The 21,086-nt window shown below is 31.7% G+C and overlaps 3 protein-coding genes across 5 annotated transcripts; all 3 read right to left on the reverse strand.

Annotated features, from left to right (window-relative positions):
- Positions 1 to 3,766: 3,766 nt before the first annotated feature.
- Positions 3,767 to 6,253, reverse strand: LOC107907465 (tetratricopeptide repeat protein 1). Its single transcript, XM_016834863.2, has 5 exons — positions 5,882 to 6,253; positions 5,598 to 5,777; positions 5,370 to 5,496; positions 5,153 to 5,266; positions 3,767 to 4,186 (listed from the first exon to the last, which is right to left on the reverse strand). Exons 1-5 carry the CDS (start codon positions 6,146 to 6,148, stop codon positions 4,071 to 4,073), a joined length of 804 nt encoding a protein of 267 aa, XP_016690352.1. The 5' UTR covers positions 6,149 to 6,253; the 3' UTR covers positions 3,767 to 4,070.
- Positions 6,254 to 7,363: 1,110 nt separating this feature from the next.
- LOC107941408 (5'-nucleotidase domain-containing protein DDB_G0275467) lies at positions 7,364 to 13,806 on the reverse strand. Of its 2 annotated transcripts, none has more exons than XM_041092988.1 (14): positions 13,550 to 13,806; positions 13,432 to 13,465; positions 13,017 to 13,226; positions 12,795 to 12,931; positions 12,543 to 12,692; positions 12,076 to 12,177; positions 11,334 to 11,498; positions 11,081 to 11,191; positions 10,279 to 10,376; positions 9,381 to 9,504; positions 9,164 to 9,253; positions 9,024 to 9,068; positions 8,441 to 8,761; positions 7,364 to 7,889 (listed from the first exon to the last, which is right to left on the reverse strand). In XM_041092988.1, exons 1-14 carry the CDS (start codon positions 13,592 to 13,594, stop codon positions 7,842 to 7,844), a joined length of 1,680 nt encoding a protein of 559 aa, XP_040948922.1. In that variant the 5' UTR covers positions 13,595 to 13,806; the 3' UTR covers positions 7,364 to 7,841. The 2 variants fall into 2 exon arrangements, with proteins under 2 accessions (XP_040948922.1, XP_040948921.1); XM_041092987.1 differs by having other exon boundaries at positions 13,432 to 13,468.
- Positions 13,807 to 14,914: 1,108 nt separating this feature from the next.
- On the reverse strand, positions 14,915 to 18,136 carry LOC107907463 (probable LRR receptor-like serine/threonine-protein kinase At2g23950). 2 transcript variants are annotated; one of them, XM_016834860.2, is made up of 11 exons: positions 17,873 to 18,136; positions 17,631 to 17,763; positions 17,469 to 17,540; positions 17,240 to 17,383; positions 16,998 to 17,069; positions 16,848 to 16,907; positions 16,658 to 16,758; positions 16,456 to 16,587; positions 16,023 to 16,367; positions 15,563 to 15,942; positions 14,915 to 15,453 (listed from the first exon to the last, which is right to left on the reverse strand). In XM_016834860.2, exons 1-11 carry the CDS (start codon positions 18,036 to 18,038, stop codon positions 15,052 to 15,054), a joined length of 2,007 nt encoding a protein of 668 aa, XP_016690349.2. In that variant the 5' UTR covers positions 18,039 to 18,136; the 3' UTR covers positions 14,915 to 15,051. The 2 variants fall into 2 exon arrangements, with proteins under 2 accessions (XP_016690349.2, XP_016690348.2); XM_016834859.2 differs by having other exon boundaries at positions 17,469 to 17,763.
- Between the last annotated feature and the right edge of the window lie 2,950 nt (positions 18,137 to 21,086).

The following is a 21,086-nucleotide window of genomic DNA, read 5'->3' on the forward strand; positions in this document are numbered from 1 at the left end:
AAAATATAAAATAAAATACAAACCAACTTACTATTTATATAAATTATTTAGAATATAGTATATTTGTAATATTATGATTATACACGGATAAATTTATGATTATAGTTTTAATTACAATAAAAGTTAGAAAACAATTGTAAAAAATATAATACTATTTAATTAGTATTAAATGTTTGCTTAAATAATTCATACAACCATTATTGTTTGTAATAAGTTTTATTAAATAATGTAGGTGAAAACACTTACTTTATTAATATTTTATTATATTATAAAAATATTTGTATTAATTCTCTAAAAAAATTATAAAGATTAAAATAATGATGTTAAAAGCATGATATTAGGAATTAAAGGTACTTTTCCTAAGTAATATAAGGACTAACATTGACAGATTTCTAAAATTAGATCATATTTAAATTATGATGGTTAAATGAGAAAATCAGAAAGACAAGGTTTTATGTTGAAAATAACCCCTCCACATACTTGACAAGAAAATCATATTTAAAATGTCAATTTCAATATAACTAAAAAATTCCCAGTACATTATTTTAGAATATATATGATTAGCTAGTATAGGATTAATATTTATTTACTTTAACCTATGTCTTGTGACAAAAAATCAGTAGTTTTCATATATATATATTTTAATTTACATTCAAATTCTTCGGACTTCGTAAGTAATACATGGTGTCATGGTCTTTTTGTCTTTTTTCAAATTTGAATTTTGTGATTTGTGAATATTTTATTTTATTTTTTACATAATAATTTTATTACCTTAATAAATATTGACTAGAGTGATAATGTACATTTCATGCGTTTGAATTTTAAAAATGAAACATTATCAAAGAGAAAGAAATTTTAAAAATAATAATAATCATAAATTTTAATTATAAATGGTAAAACAAAAATGAAAGATATAATATTTTAATTTCATTTGATTCGAGTAAGTTGGGTAAAGTAGTATACGTTAATTACAAAACATTAATTTTGTAATAATATATTGATAAAATAGTCATCATATAATAATAACAAATATGGCTAGTTATAATTTATTTTCTAACCTCATGTCATGTAATTTATCCAATGTGTAACCAATAAGAAACGTGTATATATCTTCAATCAAATAAAATGGTTATATATCCAACGGCCACACGGCTATCCGCGAATTAGTACAGTCTTAGGAGATGACAAGTTCAATTAAATGTTAATTATATTTTAATGCTTATAACCCCTCTAAAATTATATTAACTCTTTTCATTGTTTGGACAACATTAGGGAAAAATAACAAGTTTAAACTTAATATAAACTTTTTTTTTAATGCGGTTTCTGTATTAGTTTTTATCCAATGTGATATTTATATTTGACAAACGTTATATATTTTGATACTCTGAAAATAACATTGTTAACTTTTTAGTGTCCAATTTGGGTTTTAGAGTTGAAATGATGAAAATTCATAATTAGCTAATAATATTAACAATTAACTCTCATCAAATCAACCCTAAAACTGAAATTAAATCACATAATTGTATTGACAAATTAAACAACACTAAATACATTCTATTAACAAAATCATAAAAAAATCCAAACCTAATAATATTAGCAATTAATTTTAATCAAGTCAATCATAATGTTTGAGTACCAAGATATATCAACAATGGAAATACTATATTAAAAAAAGTGTGGAACTTAAATAACAAATAATACATGATAGGTTTGTGTGATTTAGCCTAGGAAAGACAGGACAGGGTGCAAGAGTTTGGTCAAAACTTATCCACCTCTAAGTTTATTTTAAAATAGAATTCGTTCTGGTCACTCTATTTTGGGTAATATGCTACATAATTCAATTGATTAATAAAATTTTTAACAATTAAATGATGATCTTAATTGAAAAAATTAAACTATAAATCCTATTTTAAAATGAACTTCCACGTAGTTTACCATTACTACTATTATTAATTAATAATTACGTACAAGAATTCAACTTCCAAGGAAAATAGACAACATTTTCCCACAAACAGCAGAAGGCAGGCTTTCTCCCCTCCCTAATACTAATCACAAGTGATCCGCAACTCATGATACCAATACTCATCCAAATCACGCGTCACCTTGATATTTGTATCACTTCTGATATTTTTAGGGTAATCTGCAATTCGGAATACAATTCTTTTTTATTAAATTATAAAATAGTGATTCAATTATTAATAAATTTATCTTTTCATTATTTAATTATTAAAAATTATAAAATATCATTCAATTAATTAAAATTATTTTTTACCACTAATAAACTAATGTAAAAATAAAGACATTAAAAATTCAAAATAATAATAGATTTTTAAAAAAAATACAACTGTATTTTGTTTTAATGTAATATAAAAGCAAAAAAGTTTTCTTAAAAGAAAAGTCTCCTTGTCTAATAAGTCAACTATTGAAAGATATAAATGAACAAACTGACTTTATCTGACATGTGAGCCATCGGATTGATCTGTATCTTCCTAGAACCAAGCACCTCACACGCTACCAAAACCATCAAACTTTTAATAACATTTGATATGATTTTTTTTAAAGTGTAATTAATACATTACATATATTATAAATATTATTTAATCATAGAATCCAATTAACATAATACATAATAAATTAAAAATTGGATAATATTTATATATATAAACATTATAAATACGAATAATAGAACTCGAACTTAAAAATTATATAATGAGCATATATACATATATATTGGACATGAAATAAATTGTAAATGGTGTTAGGTTATAATATTATATTATTATAAATAATTAAAATGTTAGAGTTTAAAAGCTAAAAAGTTTCTGTAAATTAATAAAAAAGTCAATTAAATATTTAATTGAAAGTGCAATAAATTGAAAATTAAGTTCTTAAAAGTATAGTTTTTAAACTATTGTAACACCATTAAATGATGATACAAAGTTTGACAAGGAGAAGATAATGATGTCACAATTGATGTTAGAAAAAGCTAAGATGAAAGATTTAATTTGATTTTTTTCCTATAGCACAACTTAATTGATTTTTAAGAATTATACAAAAATTAGAAAATCTAAAAAAAAACATAAAAATCTATAAAAGGAATAGGAATTTTTATTTAAAAACTCTATATTTTTATAAATTTTAATAAAAAATTTATTACTTTTTCTATGAATAATTTTTTAACAAAAAAATTTATTTATAATTTTTCTAAAATTCTAACTACAATATTATTATGGTAAGAGGAGATAAATTTGCAATTGTTTGCAGCCCCACAGAAAAAAAGAGTTTGAACTTTTTAGAATTGAGTGACTCAAATTTTTATTTAAATAAAATACAATGATAAAATAAAAATAAAAGTAAAATTCATATAAAACTACACTTTTTTATTTTATTTTAGAATAAGATTTTTTAAATCTTATTAAACTCCATCTATTTGATATTGATTAGAATAATGTGTTTCAATCTTACTACACTCTTATTAAAATATGGTTTTACAAGCCTATGAATAGACCTAATCTACTCCGCTTATAATTATTCAAATTCGACATAATGAATTTTTTTCCCTGTGCCTGTGATTTTTTCCCGAAAAAATTTTCACGTAAAATCTATGTATTCTTCATTTTTATTTCCCTTTTCTTTGCGACATTCTATTTTTTTAGATTAGTAACTATAGTTCACTGAATAAAAAGAAGTTAGTGATGTAGAAAAGTTGTTTAATTGGATTATTAGATTAAGAGTGATCCACATTTTAAAACCCAAAACAACTAAATGGTAGAAAGGTAAATTCCATATTTCTTTTATTACATCTGCAATTCATGCCGACCAAGGAATGGCAGTACAATAGACATTCAATTTCACTGAAGCAAACCACTGCTATAACTATTGGCATCCTAATGAACCAAATTGTGCTTGCAACGACCTATCAAATGCAACTCTTCAATAAATAAACAAATATATATTTCCCCTTAAGTGCTCCAAATTTACTTGCAAATCAACTTCTCAAGCCTTTACCTTGCACTTTTTTCAACTGCATTTACCATCAAACAAAATATCAGTAGTCAGTAGCGACCACTTCAACGTTGGAATGATATAGAATAGGATCCGGTGTTTGGATCTTTGACAGCTTTGAAGTTGTCCACGCTCATCCCGAATTTACCCAGAACAGAGTTGCCCAATTCTTTTAGTTTTGCTGCTCGAAATACATATATTTAAATGCAGTTAGTGATGCATGTGGAATGATAAATGATAGCTTTCAACAATTCTACCAAGGATCTAATTTGGTAGTTTGATATACAATGTTATGCCATTAATATGCAGCATCATCAAATTAAATTTAACCTCAATATTCTTCCCATTGCTACGATACCCACAGTAATTGATCAAATAATGAACATGTGTTACAAGTAAAACAATTCCTATTTGGCAAGGAAAAAAAATGCTTAGAACAAAAATAAAAAATCACTTCCTCAACGTGGCAAATTGTTTCAATTTTACAATAGTTCTCAAAGCCTATGATGATATGCAAGATTCAAACATATTCAATGATTGGTATGCAACAAATGTAGATTACACACAGATAAAGCCGATAATTCGATCATATGACATGGGATTTAAAGTCCATAGTATTCAATTGGAGACGGAGGCCAATAACCAATAAATCAGATGTTTATAAATGTTTGCATTCAGTAGTAAGAGTAAGATCATCTAAGAATATGTTTATGTCATGCTCAGAACAGAAAGTTGGTAATTGATATGGTATACTGAATTTGGTTTATCACAACATTGTATTAAAGGAAGCAGCCACTTAATATACACAATAAGATTCAACTACATACGTATTTGATACACCATACATGCAAACGTGATCATTCTCATCTAAATACTGGAACTGACACCTATTATTTTAGGACACACTAAGTAATCTATCCATTAGCATGATAACTCCTTAGAATTCATAATTTTAACACAAACCCCTGAATAATAATCTAGAACAGTAAAGCATCCATAAAACAGCCAATTCAATGAAATATGGAGATTATGATCCGACGAGGGAAATATCAAGAAAAATGATTTGCTTGTTCAAGAAGTAAATTCATGAGACTGATATCTGAATTGAAAACAAGAAATGAACGGAACCCCAAAAAAAAGAACTTACCCATCATCTCCTCTTTCAACTTTTCTCGTTTTTCAGCAGCTAGTGGTTCAAGGCGCCGTATGGTCTTTACAGCTTGGTTGTTAGAAGGATCAAATTCCAATATCTTCTTCATATCTGCGTTTTTTTTTTTGGGGGGGGGTTGGAATGCAACAATTAAAATAATTACAAGCATATATAATGCTGACACATAAATCCAATAAAATCAAATGGTACTCACCAGCAATAGCTTCTTCAAAATTTTGAAGCTTTTCATGAGCTTCTCCTCGTCTAACAAGAGCTTTTATATAAGAAGGATTAAGATCCAATGCTTTCGTACATTCCTTGATGGTATCCTCATATTTCCCCTAAGATATGTATATTTTTGAACATTAACAAGGTAAGGAAGTTCAAAGAACAACAATAAATAGCTGTTATTCAGCTTAAACAAGTAAAAGAAAAAAATTACCTGTTTCAGAAAGCAAGCAGCTCGATTCGAATGACAAACGGAACGAAGTTCAACGGCAGTAGGCATCTCCGCTGTAATTTGCAAAGCAATCTCATACTGTAACAATGCCTCCTCGAATTGTCCGTTTCCAAACAATTTATTTCCTTCCATTTTCGCATCATTTGCTTGTGCCAAAGCTTTCTAGAAACATAAATTTTTTTTGAAAAGAAAAAAGAGTCAGCTATTTGTTTTTATTTTAATGATTAATTAAGGAAAGGAAAAGTTCGGGAGAAAGAAGAGAGAACCTCTTTCAATTGCTCGTCGTTTAAGGCATCTTGATAAGAATCGGAAGCTTTCTGTTCAGATGGCTGTTGATTATTGACGTGGTGTTCCTCTTCGTCGTCATCGACGTCACGCTCGCTCGCTGTTTCGAATCCATCGGAGGCGGCGTCTTCTCCGTTCACATTTGATGAGGCGGCGGAAGCGGGTGTCGTTTCAGATGGTGTTAGCGTGGCATTCGTAGCTTTTTGTTCTTGTTGTTCATCAGCGTAGTGGGGTTCAATCAGCACCATTTTGGGGTTTACGATCGAAGAATCTAGACTCCCTTAGGCTTGAAGCAAGCTAGCAAACAAACAGACAGTGGTTGATTTTTATATTATGCTAAAAAAAAGATGACTAACACACAAGATCAATTTTGTTTGATAAAAATAAGGAAACAGACTGGGTTTCAATTGCATTGGGCTTTGAAATCAGAAGAACGATTAAGCGGAGTTCCATATTGGGCTTTAGATTGGGATTAACAAGTGAACAAATCGTCCACTATTATGCTCGTCCAAAATTCGATCGTTTTTGTTTCCTTATTATGGAACAAAATGATATTTTTTTCTCCTACTCACGTCCGGTCCAAACCCATCTTAAATTCATACCACGATCAGTTATTTAAAACCATTTACATATTTTCATAATTAAGTTTATATAAAAAAAAAAAACAGCCTAAACAACATGCTGGTCACAATTACGAGAAGTTATAAAATATCCCCAATTATTCAATATTATTTTTTTCGGTATTCAGTAAATTAAAAGTGATAACTTTTAAAATTAACATAATAATAACTTTAAATCTCAACATTTACACATTGTGCGATTTGATTTTTTTTTACAATATATTTCCATGTGACATTGAGGATTTAAAAAAAAATGAGAAAAGATAAAAATTATCACATGTATTTTCAATTTTTTGGATATTTTCAATCAAATTTGACTAATAAGTATGTTTTTTTAACTTTCCAAGTGAAAGTTCAAAAGAAAAAATCAAATTACACAACATGAAAAGATTGAGAGTTGAAAATTTTAAAATCAAGACTAAACATTGAGGGTTAAAGTTATTATTATACTAATTTTAAAAATGGACACAGTTAACAAATTGATGACAGAAAAAGATAAAATTAAACAATTGAGTGACCATTTTGTAACTTTTCGCAATTGAATGACCAAAATAGAAATTTACCAATATTGGACAACTACTAATGTAATTTACCAAAAATATTACTACCATGAAACAAATGAATCTAAATCCATAAAAAATTTCGTCCGAAGCCAATCTTTGAATAGGCCTAGTGAGGACAAAACGTTAATTAATGAAGCTGAATGGAGACAATCCGTTTGTTAAATGCACAGATTCAGCAGACAAATTCAAAATTAAATGTATGACAACTTGCTTACTCTTGTTTTGGCGTAATTGCAGAAAGAGAAACTGATAACGATAACGACTAAATTAAAAACAAATATGCAAGCGCAATACATGCTTTTCTAACTAGAAGGATACAAATAGCTGCCAATGACATAGCTGGACAGCGTTAAAGAACTAGGATATGGTTAACAATCATCTACCAGTAGACAGGCATGCTGCTAATCAAAGTTCAAACATATCAATTTGGGTTAAAGCTTTAATCAATCACCTAGTAAGCAAAAATCAACTGTCAATCCGATGGCAGTTCATCACCATACTAGTCAATAACTCACCATCTTTGTTCAAAATTCCACAAAATTTGGAATAGAGATAACAGATAGTTCCTTTTGCGGCGCAATGTGAGATGATGTTTTAGAATCACGTGCAAGAGATACATGAACTCATTCCCACCCCATCATGGAACATAAAGCATAATACCACGGTCGTCCGTAATGACAGAAACGTCATCCGCAGTGACAGAAACGTCAATAAGCTTACCAGATTTTGAGCTTGAACAAAATGGTCCTCCAATCTTTTTATGGCATTGAGGAACATCTACTGGTTTTGAACAAACTAGATGGAATCTGAGAGAAAGAGAAGGGGATGAAGATATCAAACAACAATACACATAAAACGTTGGTATCAAGAACAACTACGTCATGTGTCTAGATAAATACAAAATATAAATTCTTCTAGAGTTCAAGTCATTTCACAACTAGCAAACAGAAGATATAATATGTATTTGACATGCCAACCTCTGACCTCTTTAGAAAAGATAACCTTTTTTCCATCTCTATGTAGTTTCCCTTTTCGATACACACACACACACACACACAACCCAGGCACATGGTTCAAACTACCACCATATGATGACGTTGACAACTTCTAAGCGCTTAAATAAAAACAGATAGGTGTAGAACATGTAGACAGTTGAAATGAAATCAGTAGATCTATAAATGTAATCTTTCTAATTAGTCCCATAAGAACAACGGCAAAAAGCAAGTGCATAAAACAAGAAAATGTACCATGTTTAATTTTTGTAAATGAAAGAGAAAAAAATAATAATAAAGAAATTGTAATAGAAAAATAACTTCTTTGGTTCATTTTAAGTAGATCGAGAAGGTTAATGACATACCTTCACATGATGAGGCATGATCTTGATATCACAGGGTGCATGAAGCCACGTCTCAGGTGAGAAGAACAAAAAGTTTTCTGGTTTACTAGTGTACACATCAGCATATTGATGGATGTGATAAGCAAAAGCAGATTCTTGACCTTTGTCAGTGAGGAAGGTGGCCCCAAAAGATGTATTGAACATTCTCTTCATCATACTGCGTGCTTTCTGCCTCTCTTCATTTAGTTCACCCATAAGCAACTTGTATGCCTCACTTCTCTTACTACTGGGTATAACTGCATGTAATCTCCCAAGCAGTTCCTGTAGTATATGAAATTTTGCCTGCATCGAAGGAAGAATTTTGAAAGGATAAAGTCAAAATTCTATTGTTGAGTTCTTGCATTGTAGGCAAAAGTGATGAAACTTTGCAAATAATAAAATGGTCAGCAGATGTAAGCATTTGACATGTAGTCCATTCAACTCAACCAACCTTCAAGTTGCCAAATATCAAATTATCCCAGAGGCAGAAACTTACAATTTAGCCTCGAAGTTCCAGACAGTGATAATAAAAAGTTCCAGACATCCCAGAGGCAGAAATATATACCTGTTCAAATCGATAACGATCTTCGTTCTGTATGCGTATTTCATCCTGCAATCAAACACAATCCAAAGACATGAAGAGTTTGTCTAATAGAACACCACAAACACACAAAAGATGAGGGCTAAGAATGAAAGAAGCCATACTTCTAATTCATGGATGATAGCAGCAGTCCGCCAACCAGCCTTTGAAGGGCCCCTCAAGTCACTAAATAGGTGATCACCAAAGTATATCACCTAATAAAGAAAACCAGATCAGTGAAATACTCCCATCAGCAATAACTTACCATCATCTAGTTGCACATGATTGAATAAACTTGTAAAAGATCTTATAAAATGCTAAAAAGCATAAAGTACGATATACCTCTGGGCCCTTCCACTTAGTTATTTGGAGAAAAGATTTCAGGGATCCATGGTAATATATTTTATTTTTAAGGAATGTATCCACTTTCGTAAAAGCTAGAGTATCCTTCTCTGTGTCATAGCAGCTGAAATTTAAGTTACAGGAGACCGATCAATAGATATGATCATGCAATTGTTAGAGCAAGTGCACAACAAAGGCCGAGGAAGGGATAAAACTAAAATAAAAGGGTAAGAATAAAAATGCAGCTAAGAAAACTGAAGATTCTTATTCCTGCTTCCACATTTCTACTTTTAAGAAATTCGTGAAACTTTCATCTTCAGGGGCAAAACTATTTTTTGAATCTTTGCACCCTAAAATTTTAGAATCATCCGGTCCACTTTCTCCATGAGATTGTGGGAGGTCAGGTTTGCCTCCAAGTTTATGTTGGTTATTTTCTTATTTATAAGCTAGTTTCAATGGGAATTCTAAGTCGGGTAGGTTAAAAAATATTCTAAGAGTCAGATTCTGATAACTGTAAATCATGTTTTACCTTGACTTACGAACTGAGAATTATTTTGGTTTCTCCATTCCTCCCTAGACACTCTTCTCACCTGATAGCAATTAAACTCTTCCATTCAAACCAATCTTTGGCGCAATAACCTGATTTTTATCCATGTGTTTTCCTGCATAATAAAACCTAGAAATCGCTTTGTTCTACTCATAGGCATTCCTTTCATCTTCTTCTGCTAAATTAATAAGTTATTCCTAAAAGAGAATATTTAAAATGGCTGCTGAATTAGTTAAATTTTGCTATCGCATATCATTGTAGCAGAAAAGAACTACTAAAAAAACAAACCACCTCTTTTACAAGCCAGGTTAAAGAAATAGTTAGAGAATATAAAAAGCTGAAGATACAAACCGGAAAGGATGCTCAGAAGTGTAGAAACCCGGCTTATTGGCTTTTGCAATTACAACATCAAAAAGCTCCTTCCATGAACCGCTGTTGCCCGTTGAATCCTAAAAAACACATAATACTTAGATAAAAAGGTGTACAAATAATTCCTAAGCATGAAACTAAGAATGGAATAAGACTGACACATTAAATGTGCACAATTATAGCGAAGTGATTAAAGTGACCAAAATTTTTGAAAGTTGATTCTTGAGATATTATGTGCATAATAGATCCAAATTAGACACTACCAAACCTTACCAATTCAAATCATATGCACATGCAAATACATTATTTAATATTAAAAAACAATTCACTTTAAACACCTTTCATGTGCAATATTATTTTCTCTGTGTAGAATCTGAAGATATCCCTGGGGCAGGGAGAGAACTGAGGTTACATAGACTTGATTTATTTTGATTAAACATATAATATATTTTAAAAGGTCCTCTCTACAATTTGCTAAATAATTGTGTGCATGTTTTTGTGCACCATAAAGTTATTAATAATTTTTTTTTTAAATCAACAAGAAGAAGAAGTTAATGAAACCAATGTAAAATATGATGGCAGAATCAACAATCATCATTGAATGACTTTCTCAAATGATATTGAATATGTTTAAACAATATTGCCATTAACTATGTCTTCTTTACTCTCAGAAAAAGCACTGAATCTTAATTTCAAACAGAAAGGCATGAATGGCAATTTGCTTCAAAAATGGACCAAAAACTACAAAATAAGAAGGCATCAGTACTAATGCAATGTAAATTACCTCCAACATAAACTGCATCCCTCCATCCACAAAGTAATACGGTGAATTTGTCAGCAAGAAAAGTTTCTTCCCCTTCTCCTTTAACATCCTAAGAAACCGTAAAAGCTGGCCCTGAAACATACACCAAAAATGGTAGGTTAGTATTCCTAGGAGGAAAGAAAATATTTCATAGATGACATGTCAAACTTTAGAGAAGCCTTTCTTTGTAACTAAGCAACATAAAAATAACCAAAACATAACTATTAGAACTTACATTTTTTACAAGATATCGATGAGGATCAGATAGAATTCCTCTATGCATCAAACCACTTTGATGAACATGCTGAATTGCATTATTAACATCTTCATATATATAGCAGGCATCAAATTCTAGTTTAGCATCAACGAAATATTGCACCATATCAGCAATGAGACATGCCTAAAAAAATGATAAAAGAAAAAAATCAGGAAATTAAAAATAGAACAAAATATGTGCTTATCATAAAAGGCAAATATTTCAAGAAAGGGCTAACTAACTTATAAAGCCTGATAATGCAATTTAACAAGCCTAAAAGATGTATTATCCATATCAGTATGGATAGGCAAATTGACAGAGGATTTTTTCACATTCATCATATATATTAAAAAGAGAAGTTGTTATATCTTTTCATCAAAAACATTGACATGAAGAAGAAACACAGCGGAAAAAAGAAAAGAGGCAGCATGTGTGTAAGCATTTTGTCGGAAGCCTCTTTGCCCAAACACCGCCATCTGACTAATGCTCTGACAAACACACATCATGCGACTTAAATATTTGAAAGCCTACTTTTTCATTTTATTCAGACGTACATGTAAAATATTGTTACATTATCACATGTAATGAAGGAGCCATACCCATACCCATACCCATACCCATACCCATACCAGATCCTATATCAATGCTAGAAATCAAACCTCAATGGAAACTCAGCCTTCCCATGCATACATACAAACAATGCAACTACTGATAAACCAACCTCACTGAAGCAGAAAAAGTCCATCAAGCCCACCAGACGGCGTGCCTGGTCACGGCCAATATGTCTTGTGCCATATATCTCTACTATTTCCTCCTCACTAAGCTGCATTATAAGTTGAAAAATAAGAAGCACAGTTCATATAAATATAAAAATGTCCCAATCCACACACATGATACAAACTGATAAAGAGCCTCAAGTTATTGCTTGTGGTTAATAAGAATGAAAAGTATTATTACAAGTTCTAAGAAAATAAAAACTTGCATCTTACCAGGTGCCAAAACCATTCTACTAGAACAATGCCATATATATATATATATCCAAGTAGGCAAAACAATGGGGGTTCAACACTCTCTATCCCTTTCTCGCCAATCATACACCAGTAGTTTATCTTGGTAATAAATAACCCATATTTATCAGCAAGGCAGACTTAATTCCAGCAATGCACAATAAGAAATAATTAATAGTACCTGGTGACGACCATAGAAGCATCCCTCTTCCTCTATGGAACCAAAAAAATCCAACTTCAATAGACAGCCATGCTCTCTATCATAGTACAATCCTCTAATGGGAAAGGATGGATCATATTTAAAACTCATACAAACCTCCGGATACTTAAACTGCAAGAATCACACATAACACAATTTGTCAATACCAACAATAAGTCACCAAGAAATCATCAACTACTTAACTGCATTACTCTATCAAATAAATGTGCTAACCTCCTTCACCATGTGCTCCTTTGCGAGATCATATATCAAACTTTGCAAGTTAGCAGAGTAATGTGCCAAAGTAAAATCATAATCAAATCCATATACTTGAATAAGATCCAATCTGAGACCCCTATTCACATATATACCTACATTAAAACCAAAAAATACAATATTAGCATACCTGCTAAAATAGATTCAAATTAAACATAAGGGAACAGAACATAATTGAACCTTCAGGATTTGTCTTCGGCATTGCCTTGAGTGCTTCTGGAATCTCAAGGAAACTCCGTTTGGCAGCATCGAACTCCCTCCGAATATTGTCAATGTCATCATTATCCTCCGAAGCGTCTGCTTCTGCACGCTTTATTTTTTCCTCAAACTTGGATACCGTATGCACGGAGGATGTAAACTTGCTGTAGCCACATACATTTGCTCCAAATCCTAATTTTTTTTTAAAAAATTGTAAAATACAATAGTAATGTAAATCTTAAATAATTCAACTACTCGCTAATCAGTACCAAGGAAACACAAAAAATAAAAATATAAGACTTGGAAGTCCAGATTTACAGATTTAGATTAGAACAATAAAAAATCAAACCGTGGACATAAATTTTAAGAGAGAGAGAGAGAGAGAAAGAAAACAAACTTTCATATACTCCAGAAAAAGAAAACCTCGTTCCCTGCTACAAAGATAAATGTAAAGTGCGATTATTTTTGCTATTAGTTTGATAAATACGAAAACAAATAGAGAGAGAGAAGCGTACTCTTAGGGAAGAGCAAAGAGGAAGGAGCCTGCGAAAGGAAGCCATGAAAGGAAAGGAATTCAGCTCAGCGTTCAACAAGATTGGAAAATGGAAAGTAGCGATTTATTATTTTTTCCTGTTGAATTTCAGTCGTGTAAAGGAAAAACTCGGAAAATTGAATACGGTAATCGAAGTTGTACTTGTATTCAAAACCGCCTTTTTTTACTGGTTTGCTGTATGTGTTATGCAAAACAAAAATCTCAAGTCTCACTATTTTTGGTTTAAACAAACGATTGAAATATTTTTGGGATAATATAATTTCTGCCCCCTAAACTAATTCTTAATGATTTGATTTTTATTTGAGGAATACTCAAAATAGGAACAATTCTTAATGATAGTGTTAAAATTGACAAAATGAAATTTTAGAGTGATCAAAATAAGAATATAGTATTTTTAGAGTGACTATCTGTCTAATTTACTCTTTAATTTATTACTTAAATATATACTTATAAATACAATCTCTTTTAAACCCTTCATTGTACAACCCAGTGCTAAATGGGTTCCACGAATCCTTACCTTTCTAAGCCTCTCCACAACTTTTCTTTGCCGCCTTTCTCCGATAATTTGGTGATTTGTAAGCAGCGTTCGAAGAACAGAAAGAAAATCATTAAGGATCCTCAGGAAACCGAAGGAAGCGATCAACCTAATTCTGATGCAACTCAAACATCAGTCTCAGAGAGAAAACAAAAGATTGTGCTTAACTTAAAAGTGCGTTTGAAGAACAGTATTTGCGAAATCGCTAACCATGAAGAACCGAAAGCAAGTGATCAACTTAATCCTCATAAAGCTTCGGATGTGACACAGAGAAGGAAAACCGATCATCACCATCAGCCTGAGATTATCGTTCCAACAAAGAAAAATGCGGCGGCTCTTACAAATAAGAAGAGAAGACGTGTATCTGTTACGCTGTCGAGAGAGGAGATCGAAGAGGACATTGCAGAAATCGCAAAGTTGGCAGGGAAGAAGCTGCAGAGAAGAAATCCCGAAAAAAGACCCCGTATAAACCTCGATCATTTATTCCCAGGTTAATTTGATGTGAATGGTTGTTGAATTTGTTGCAGAAACGTGGGAAACGAGTTTTATATGACTATTATCTTCTGCTTTCATCTCTATACTTAATTTTGCGTTTCATCAACTTTTGAGTTTTCTTTTAGACCTACAGTATTATGGTTTGGAACAGAACATAATTGAACGTTCAGGATTTGTCTTCGGCATTGCCTTGAGTGCTTCTGGAATCTCAAGGAAACTCCGTTTGGCGGTATGGAACTCCCTCCGAATCTTGTCATTGTTTTTATGCATTTGCCATTGTTCTTGAGTGCTTCAGAATTTTCATTTACAAATCAACCAAAGCACCATTAACTATTAAAAGAACAGTAAACAATAAAGGAGACATATTTACATTTCAAACCCATTAACTATATAAACTTATATCATCATCATCCTCTATCTTTTTTATTTTCATCTTATCTTGGTCCAGATAGCTCCATGGCATAGTAATCCAAAGAATATTCATCATCATCGTCCTCGTCCATTCCTGTTCTGAACACGCTGCTCGATTGATCGTGACTTTTGCCATCATGTTTCGATCCAATGGTAGGGTGTGAGATACTTTTGTTACTCAAGTTGCTAGGGACGAGGTTCATGGTGGGATCACTATGGTTAAGTGATGCAGCCCATTTTTCAGCAAGTCCATCACCTTCGAGCATCCGAACAACTTCAGACATTTTCGGACGGTGGACCGGAAGGATTTGAGTGCATAACAAAGCCACTTGGAGCATCTCTCCTACGTCAATCCTGTCATAGTTGCTACCTAGTTCTCTGTCCACTAGTACTTCCACTTTCTTTTCTTGTTGAATTTTCTTCACCTATGCACAACACATTGCAAATGTCTCCATCATACATACATAAAACTACTATGAATGTTAGCATAACACATTTATATATATGTGTGTATGGTCTATCGAGAGAACTAACCCACTCAAGCATTGCTCCTTTTTGACCAACAGTTTTTCCAAACTCCAGAGCTCTCATTCCAGTAATGAGTTCTATCAAGAGAATTCCGAATCCAAACACATCGGTTTTCTCCGAAGACTGACCAGTCGAGAGGTATTCCGGTGCAATATGCCCAACAGTACCACGGACAGCAGTGGTCACGTGGGAATCAGTATGATCAAGGAGCTTTGCAAGGCCGAAGTCACCAACAACAGCTTCGCAGTAATCATCTAAAAGAATGTTAGCTGCCTTAACATCTCTATGGATTATCTTTGGATCACATTGTTCATGTAGATACAAAAGCGCCCTCGCCGCACCAATCGCAATCCTCTTCCTCGTATTCCAGTCTAGCGCTGGTTTTCCTGCCAAATCCCATTTCATTTACAGTAAAAAATTCCATTCCCAAATTCAAAAAAGAACTTGTTTGGGTCTTTGAGCAAACCTCTAAGCCTGGATGCAACACTGCCATTAGACATGTAAGGGTAGACAAGGAGTCTTTCGTTAGAAGTAGCACAATAACCAATCAAACGAAGCAGATTACGGTGAACAGCCAAGCTGATCATCTCCAACTCGGTCCTGAATTGCAACTCTCCGAAACTTCCTGTCAAGTCTTTTAGCCGTTTCACCGCCACAAGCGTACCTTCTACTAACTTTCCCTTGTAGACATTGCCAAAACCTCCAGAGCCTAGTAAGTTCTTGGAACTGAAGTTGTTTGTAGCAAGCTGGAGTTCTCGGAAAGTGAAGTTCCTAAGGTTACCTAGGCTTGTAAGGCCCTCTTCTTTGTTGTCTGCAACAAAAGTGTAACAACATCAAATCACTTTGTAAAATGCATAAAACATCACTTTTAAACATTATTGTATGTTGTTCCCACTGACCAATAATGCTTAGAACTGTCAGCCTTTTACACTTCTTTCTGTGCCAAAGTAGTGCAAATGCTAGGAGTATGAGAAACGCAAAGCTGAGGCTGATCCCTAGTGCTATTGCTAGCTTCTTGGATCTGTGTTCCCCTAATACATAGCACAATAAAGCAATATAATATACATATATATAACACAATAAATGGTTTTGGAGAGTTACCATTTGATGAGCCAAGGGAAAATGACAGGGGTGCAGCATTGGCTGATCCAGAGCAAACTTCAGTGGAGCTGCTTCTACAAATCAATGGGTTTCCCACAATACTACATAGTCCATGAACAAAAAAAGGTAACATTAAACCTAAATGATTTATGGTAATTGATAAGAAACAGATGTAGCAAAGATACCATACCTGAAAGTTTTAGTAGGGAACTGGGGTACAGGTCCAGTGAGATTGTTAAAAGACAAGTCCCTGAAAGAAATCAGACTTTAAAAACTGAGACACTGTACAGGGGAGGGGGGGGGACATGACTAGAGAAAAAGGAAATAAATTCACACTCACAAGAAAGCAAGTTGAGGGGTTTTTGCCAAAGATGCTGGAAAAGGCCCAGACAAACTATTGTTGTTCAGCCTCCTACTCTCATTACAAGACAAACATAACATAGTATCATAAACACATTTCAAAAAAAAAAAACAAACAAACAAAACAAAGATATTACAAACAGAATTTGCAAAAAACAGGAAACCTTATGGTTTATATGATGTGTACAATGAAACAAAGAATTAAATAGTGAAATTACTTACAGGTATTGCAAACTATTTAACAGTCCAAATGATACTGGAATTGGACCGGAAAATCGATTGTTAGAGAGATCCAATGTCTGCAGTTTTAGAAGTGTCCCTAGCTCGGTTGGGATTTCACCAGATATGTTATTGTTTTGCAATAACCTTGAAAGAAAATTATGTTATTTTCAGACCATTCATGTTGAAAAACTTAAAACAAAGGGAATACAGTATATATATGTTTTCTTACACTTGATGAAGATTGGTGAGGTTTCCTATCGTCCTGGATAAAGTTCCTGATAAAGATTGACTTGGAGCTCCCCTGAAAAAAAAAACATTATTACAGCAGCTTAAATGTACAATGTTTTGGAACCAAGCATACATTTGAAAACACACAAAAAAAGAAACAGACAGGGCAAAAACAAGGTTTTCAGGAGAGCAAGTGATCATAGCCCAGCTACAAGGATCAACAGAGTCTTCATCCCAGTTGTTCAATACTCCATGTGGATCATCCAATTCTCTCTTTATACTTATCAATGCTACCACTATATTCCACCATGAAACAAGAACATCAATATATATATATATAAAAAACTTCACAAAGCCAATAAATTTCAAAACCTTGTAGATTTTTTTTTTTTTTTTTGCATTTACCTTCATGGTTACGAGGCTCATACGACAAGGAAACTGTCGCAGAAACAAGAAAGAACGAGAACAAGAACAAGAACAGAAAAAAAGGACCCATTTTTATGTTGCTCCGGTTTTGGACTTCAGGTTTTAAATGAAAAAAAAAAAAACAACCTTCTCTCTCTCTCAGCATCTGCCTGGCTTTTCCATTCTTGGGTTCTTAAACTGAGCCTCCACAAACACACCTTTTGAAAGAAACAACACTTTAATCATCTACTACTACCAAAGACCAAAGTCTCTTTTTTTATATATATAATATAAATAAAGTAAATGTCAAAAAACTTAAAAAAGAAAAAGATTCAATTTTTCATTTTTTTTTTCTCCTTTCCTAAAAGAAAAAGAGTGCTTGTTTTTCTTTTGAACGTAGCCCACTGCATTTCTTCCATGGCCCCCCCTTGCATTGTAGCTTTAAAAACAGCTTAGTACTAAATACTAATCTGACCAGATCATCATTGTAGGCATTGTTTCTATCTTTTCGGAGGAAAATTATGTTGTCCAAATGCTGAAAACTATGTTTCCATCAATGTTTATCTCATCATAATTTCAACTCCATATTATTATAATAATAAAAAAACAAACACACACATATATATTTGGTAAAACTATCATGGAGTCCCATCGTACTAAAAAGTCAAGTTTCATTTTATCTCTTTTGTTTAAAAATAATAAATCATTTATCTTACCTAATACCAAAAAGTAAGTTGATATTTTTTTGTTAAATATTTATTTCATTTTTACTGTTAAAGCTGGTATGATTAATAAAATAACCAAATAATTATGCATGGCACACTACATAGGGATGGGTATTCGATCGAGTCGAGTCAAATTGAGTCAAAAAATTCAAGTTAGTCGAGTTGATGAATCCTATTTTAGTAACCGAACTCAATTTGAATTTTTTTCGAATCGAATCGGATTGAGTCAAAAAATTTCGAGTCGAGTTAATGAATCTTAATAATTATACTTAATGTTGCGTTTACATGGACCGATTTTTTAACTAGTAGACAAAGTACAAGATTATTTAACTACATAGACATTATAATGGTTTTGTCTTTTACCTTAACGAGTAAACGTTTGTCAAAAAGATTTAGTTTTGCCTTTTAAGTTAATAGTTTTGACTTTTAACTTTAGAAAATGTAAACATTTATCAAAACGACGTGGTTTTGCCTTTTCTTATTCGAATTTTCAGATAACTTAAATTGTTTAATTCATATTCGAGTTAAACCGAAAAACTTAATTTTTTATTCGAGTTGATCCGAATAACTTGATTAACTCAAATAACTCGAGCTATTTAATTCAAATTTTAAATTTTTTATCGAGTTTTTCGAATCGGATTTCACTCACCCCTAACGCTATATGTACTTTATGCCAACGTACAGTGACCAATTTTTAACAGTGAAAATGAATGAAATTTTCACCAAAGGGACTAATTTACTTTTAGATTTAACATATATGGACTAATTTAATATTTTTTTTAATAAATGAGACAAATACAATCCAAAAAACTCCATACCATTTTTTTCTCTTATAGTATTTAAAGATGATGACTCAAATCTAAATCAATTAATTTACAAAATTATTATCAGCTAACTCGAAATAAAAATTGTTATTAGTAACTTTATCACCTATCCTTAAATTGTAAATTGTGATTTTACTAATTACATTTTCATCTAATGACAAAAAATTATTACATTATGTTACATTAAAGTTTGGGTTTGATGTTTAATAATCCACCCAATTATATCCTAAAAAAAAGATTTATTTTCTAATAAAAAAGTTGGAAATTGGAAATGTCAGTCCTTTGTATCATTATGTTGTCAAGCTATTGAGACATGATCAGTTCAACAAAACAATGAAATATTCCTATTTACCACTTTTCTTTTATTGTATTTCTGATCTTTTTGTTCATAATTATGGCACTGCATATATTATATATGTATAAGGTTGTAGATAAAATAAAAACCAGTATTAAAAAAATTACTCGAAAAACACATGGAATTTGATTCTAGGATTTTTCTAACATCTGTTGTAAGACATTGTTTAAAGTTGTTATATATAATAATTTTTTTCATTAAATGTTTTGAAAAACATGGGTAAAATTATCAAATATGGTATCTAATACAATTATAAAATATACAGATAAAAGTATTATGGAGATCTTTATATTAAAAATAATATTGTATTTTGTCTTCTCTACTTAATAAATGAATAAATTAGTCATTATGTATTAGATCAAAAAGTAAAATGGTTATTCTATTAAAGTTTTCATACATGGCACGCTACGTGTAACTGTTTGATCGTTTCGTTGACCACACCAATTTTTAACATGAATGACTAGTTTACTCTTTAATCTAACGTACAATGATTAATTTATTCATCTTTTAGTAAAAAAAAATGAAATGTGATCTGACTTTTAATATATGAACCTATATTTTTAATTGATATTTTGAAAAAGAAAAAGGAAAAAGTTAAGTAGATAGGTATACATACACAACATACTTGCAATGTATGAAAGCAAATAGAATAAAGGGGATTGGGGGGGGGGAAGGAAAGGAGAGAATGATGGATGCATGTGGATTTGGGGAAAGAATAATAAGAAAGGGAATATGGGATTATGATTCTTTAGGGAATTGAGCTCTCTACTTGTTTAATAATTGGTGTCACACATGCTAAGTGGTGTCTATTTCATGGCATAAGATGAGAATGTTTATATGTGGGCGCATATTCTACATTATTATATACTATCTTATCATCATTTAATCAAAGCATAAAACTCTTTGCTTTATGGAGGGGGCAAAAAAATCATTGCAGTTTTGTCAACGACTATGGAAGACTTGGAATTTTATGTTTTAAATTCAAAGTTTGACTTTGTGTTTTTGGTATTCACGATGGAGTTTATCAACGTGTGTGTTTGTTCCGTTTTTTTTTTCTTTACAATAATTGTGAAAATATAAATATAATAAAATTTTATTAAATAATTCATCACCTTCAAATAATATATATTAGTCTTCTTTAAGAATTTTTGTGGGAATTCTTAAACTCACAATTTACTTAATAAGTATACCTTAAAAGGGAAACCCAAGCAATTTACATTCTCTCTTCCCTCAACCTTTCTAAGGCCTCATTCTCTCCACCTCCCTGTTGGCACCTTTCTTTTTACTAATATGATCACCCTATCCAATGA

Source organism: Gossypium hirsutum, chromosome D05 (assembly GCF_007990345.1).
Source record: "Gossypium hirsutum isolate 1008001.06 chromosome D05, Gossypium_hirsutum_v2.1, whole genome shotgun sequence".
Taxonomy (NCBI): Eukaryota; Viridiplantae; Streptophyta; class Magnoliopsida; order Malvales; family Malvaceae; genus Gossypium; species Gossypium hirsutum.

Excerpts from the sequence above, each read along its gene's own strand:
- LOC107907463 (XM_016834859.2), bottom strand. The coding sequence starts at position 18,038 with ATGCTGAGAGAGAGAGAAGGTTGTTTTTTTTTTTTTCATTTAAAACCT. Across the intron at positions 17,070-17,239 it reads TTAAATAGTTTGCAATACCT|GAGGCTGAACAACAATAGTT; the intron begins GTAAGTAATTTC and ends TAATGAGAGTAG. Across the intron at positions 15,943-16,022 it reads TGTTGCATCCAGGCTTAGAG|GAAAACCAGCGCTAGACTGG; the intron begins GTTTGCTCAAAG and ends GGGATTTGGCAG.
- LOC107907465 (XM_016834863.2), bottom strand. The coding sequence starts at position 6,148 with ATGGTGCTGATTGAACCCCACTACGCTGATGAACAACAAGAACAAAAA. Across the intron at positions 5,778-5,881 it reads ACGACGAGCAATTGAAAGAG|AAAGCTTTGGCACAAGCAAA; the intron begins GTTCTCTCTTCT and ends TTATGTTTCTAG. Across the intron at positions 5,497-5,597 it reads CTGCTTGCTTTCTGAAACAG|GGGAAATATGAGGATACCAT; the intron begins GTAATTTTTTTC and ends TACATATCTTAG.
- LOC107941408 (XM_041092987.1), bottom strand. The coding sequence starts at position 13,594 with ATGGCTTCCTTTCGCAGGCTCCTTCCTCTTTGCTCTTCCCTAAGA. Across the intron at positions 12,932-13,016 it reads GCCGAAGACAAATCCTGAAG|GTATATATGTGAATAGGGGT; the intron begins GTTCAATTATGT and ends GTTTTAATGTAG. Across the intron at positions 8,762-9,023 it reads ATCGTTATCGATTTGAACAG|GCAAAATTTCATATACTACA; the intron begins GTATATATTTCT and ends CCTTCGATGCAG.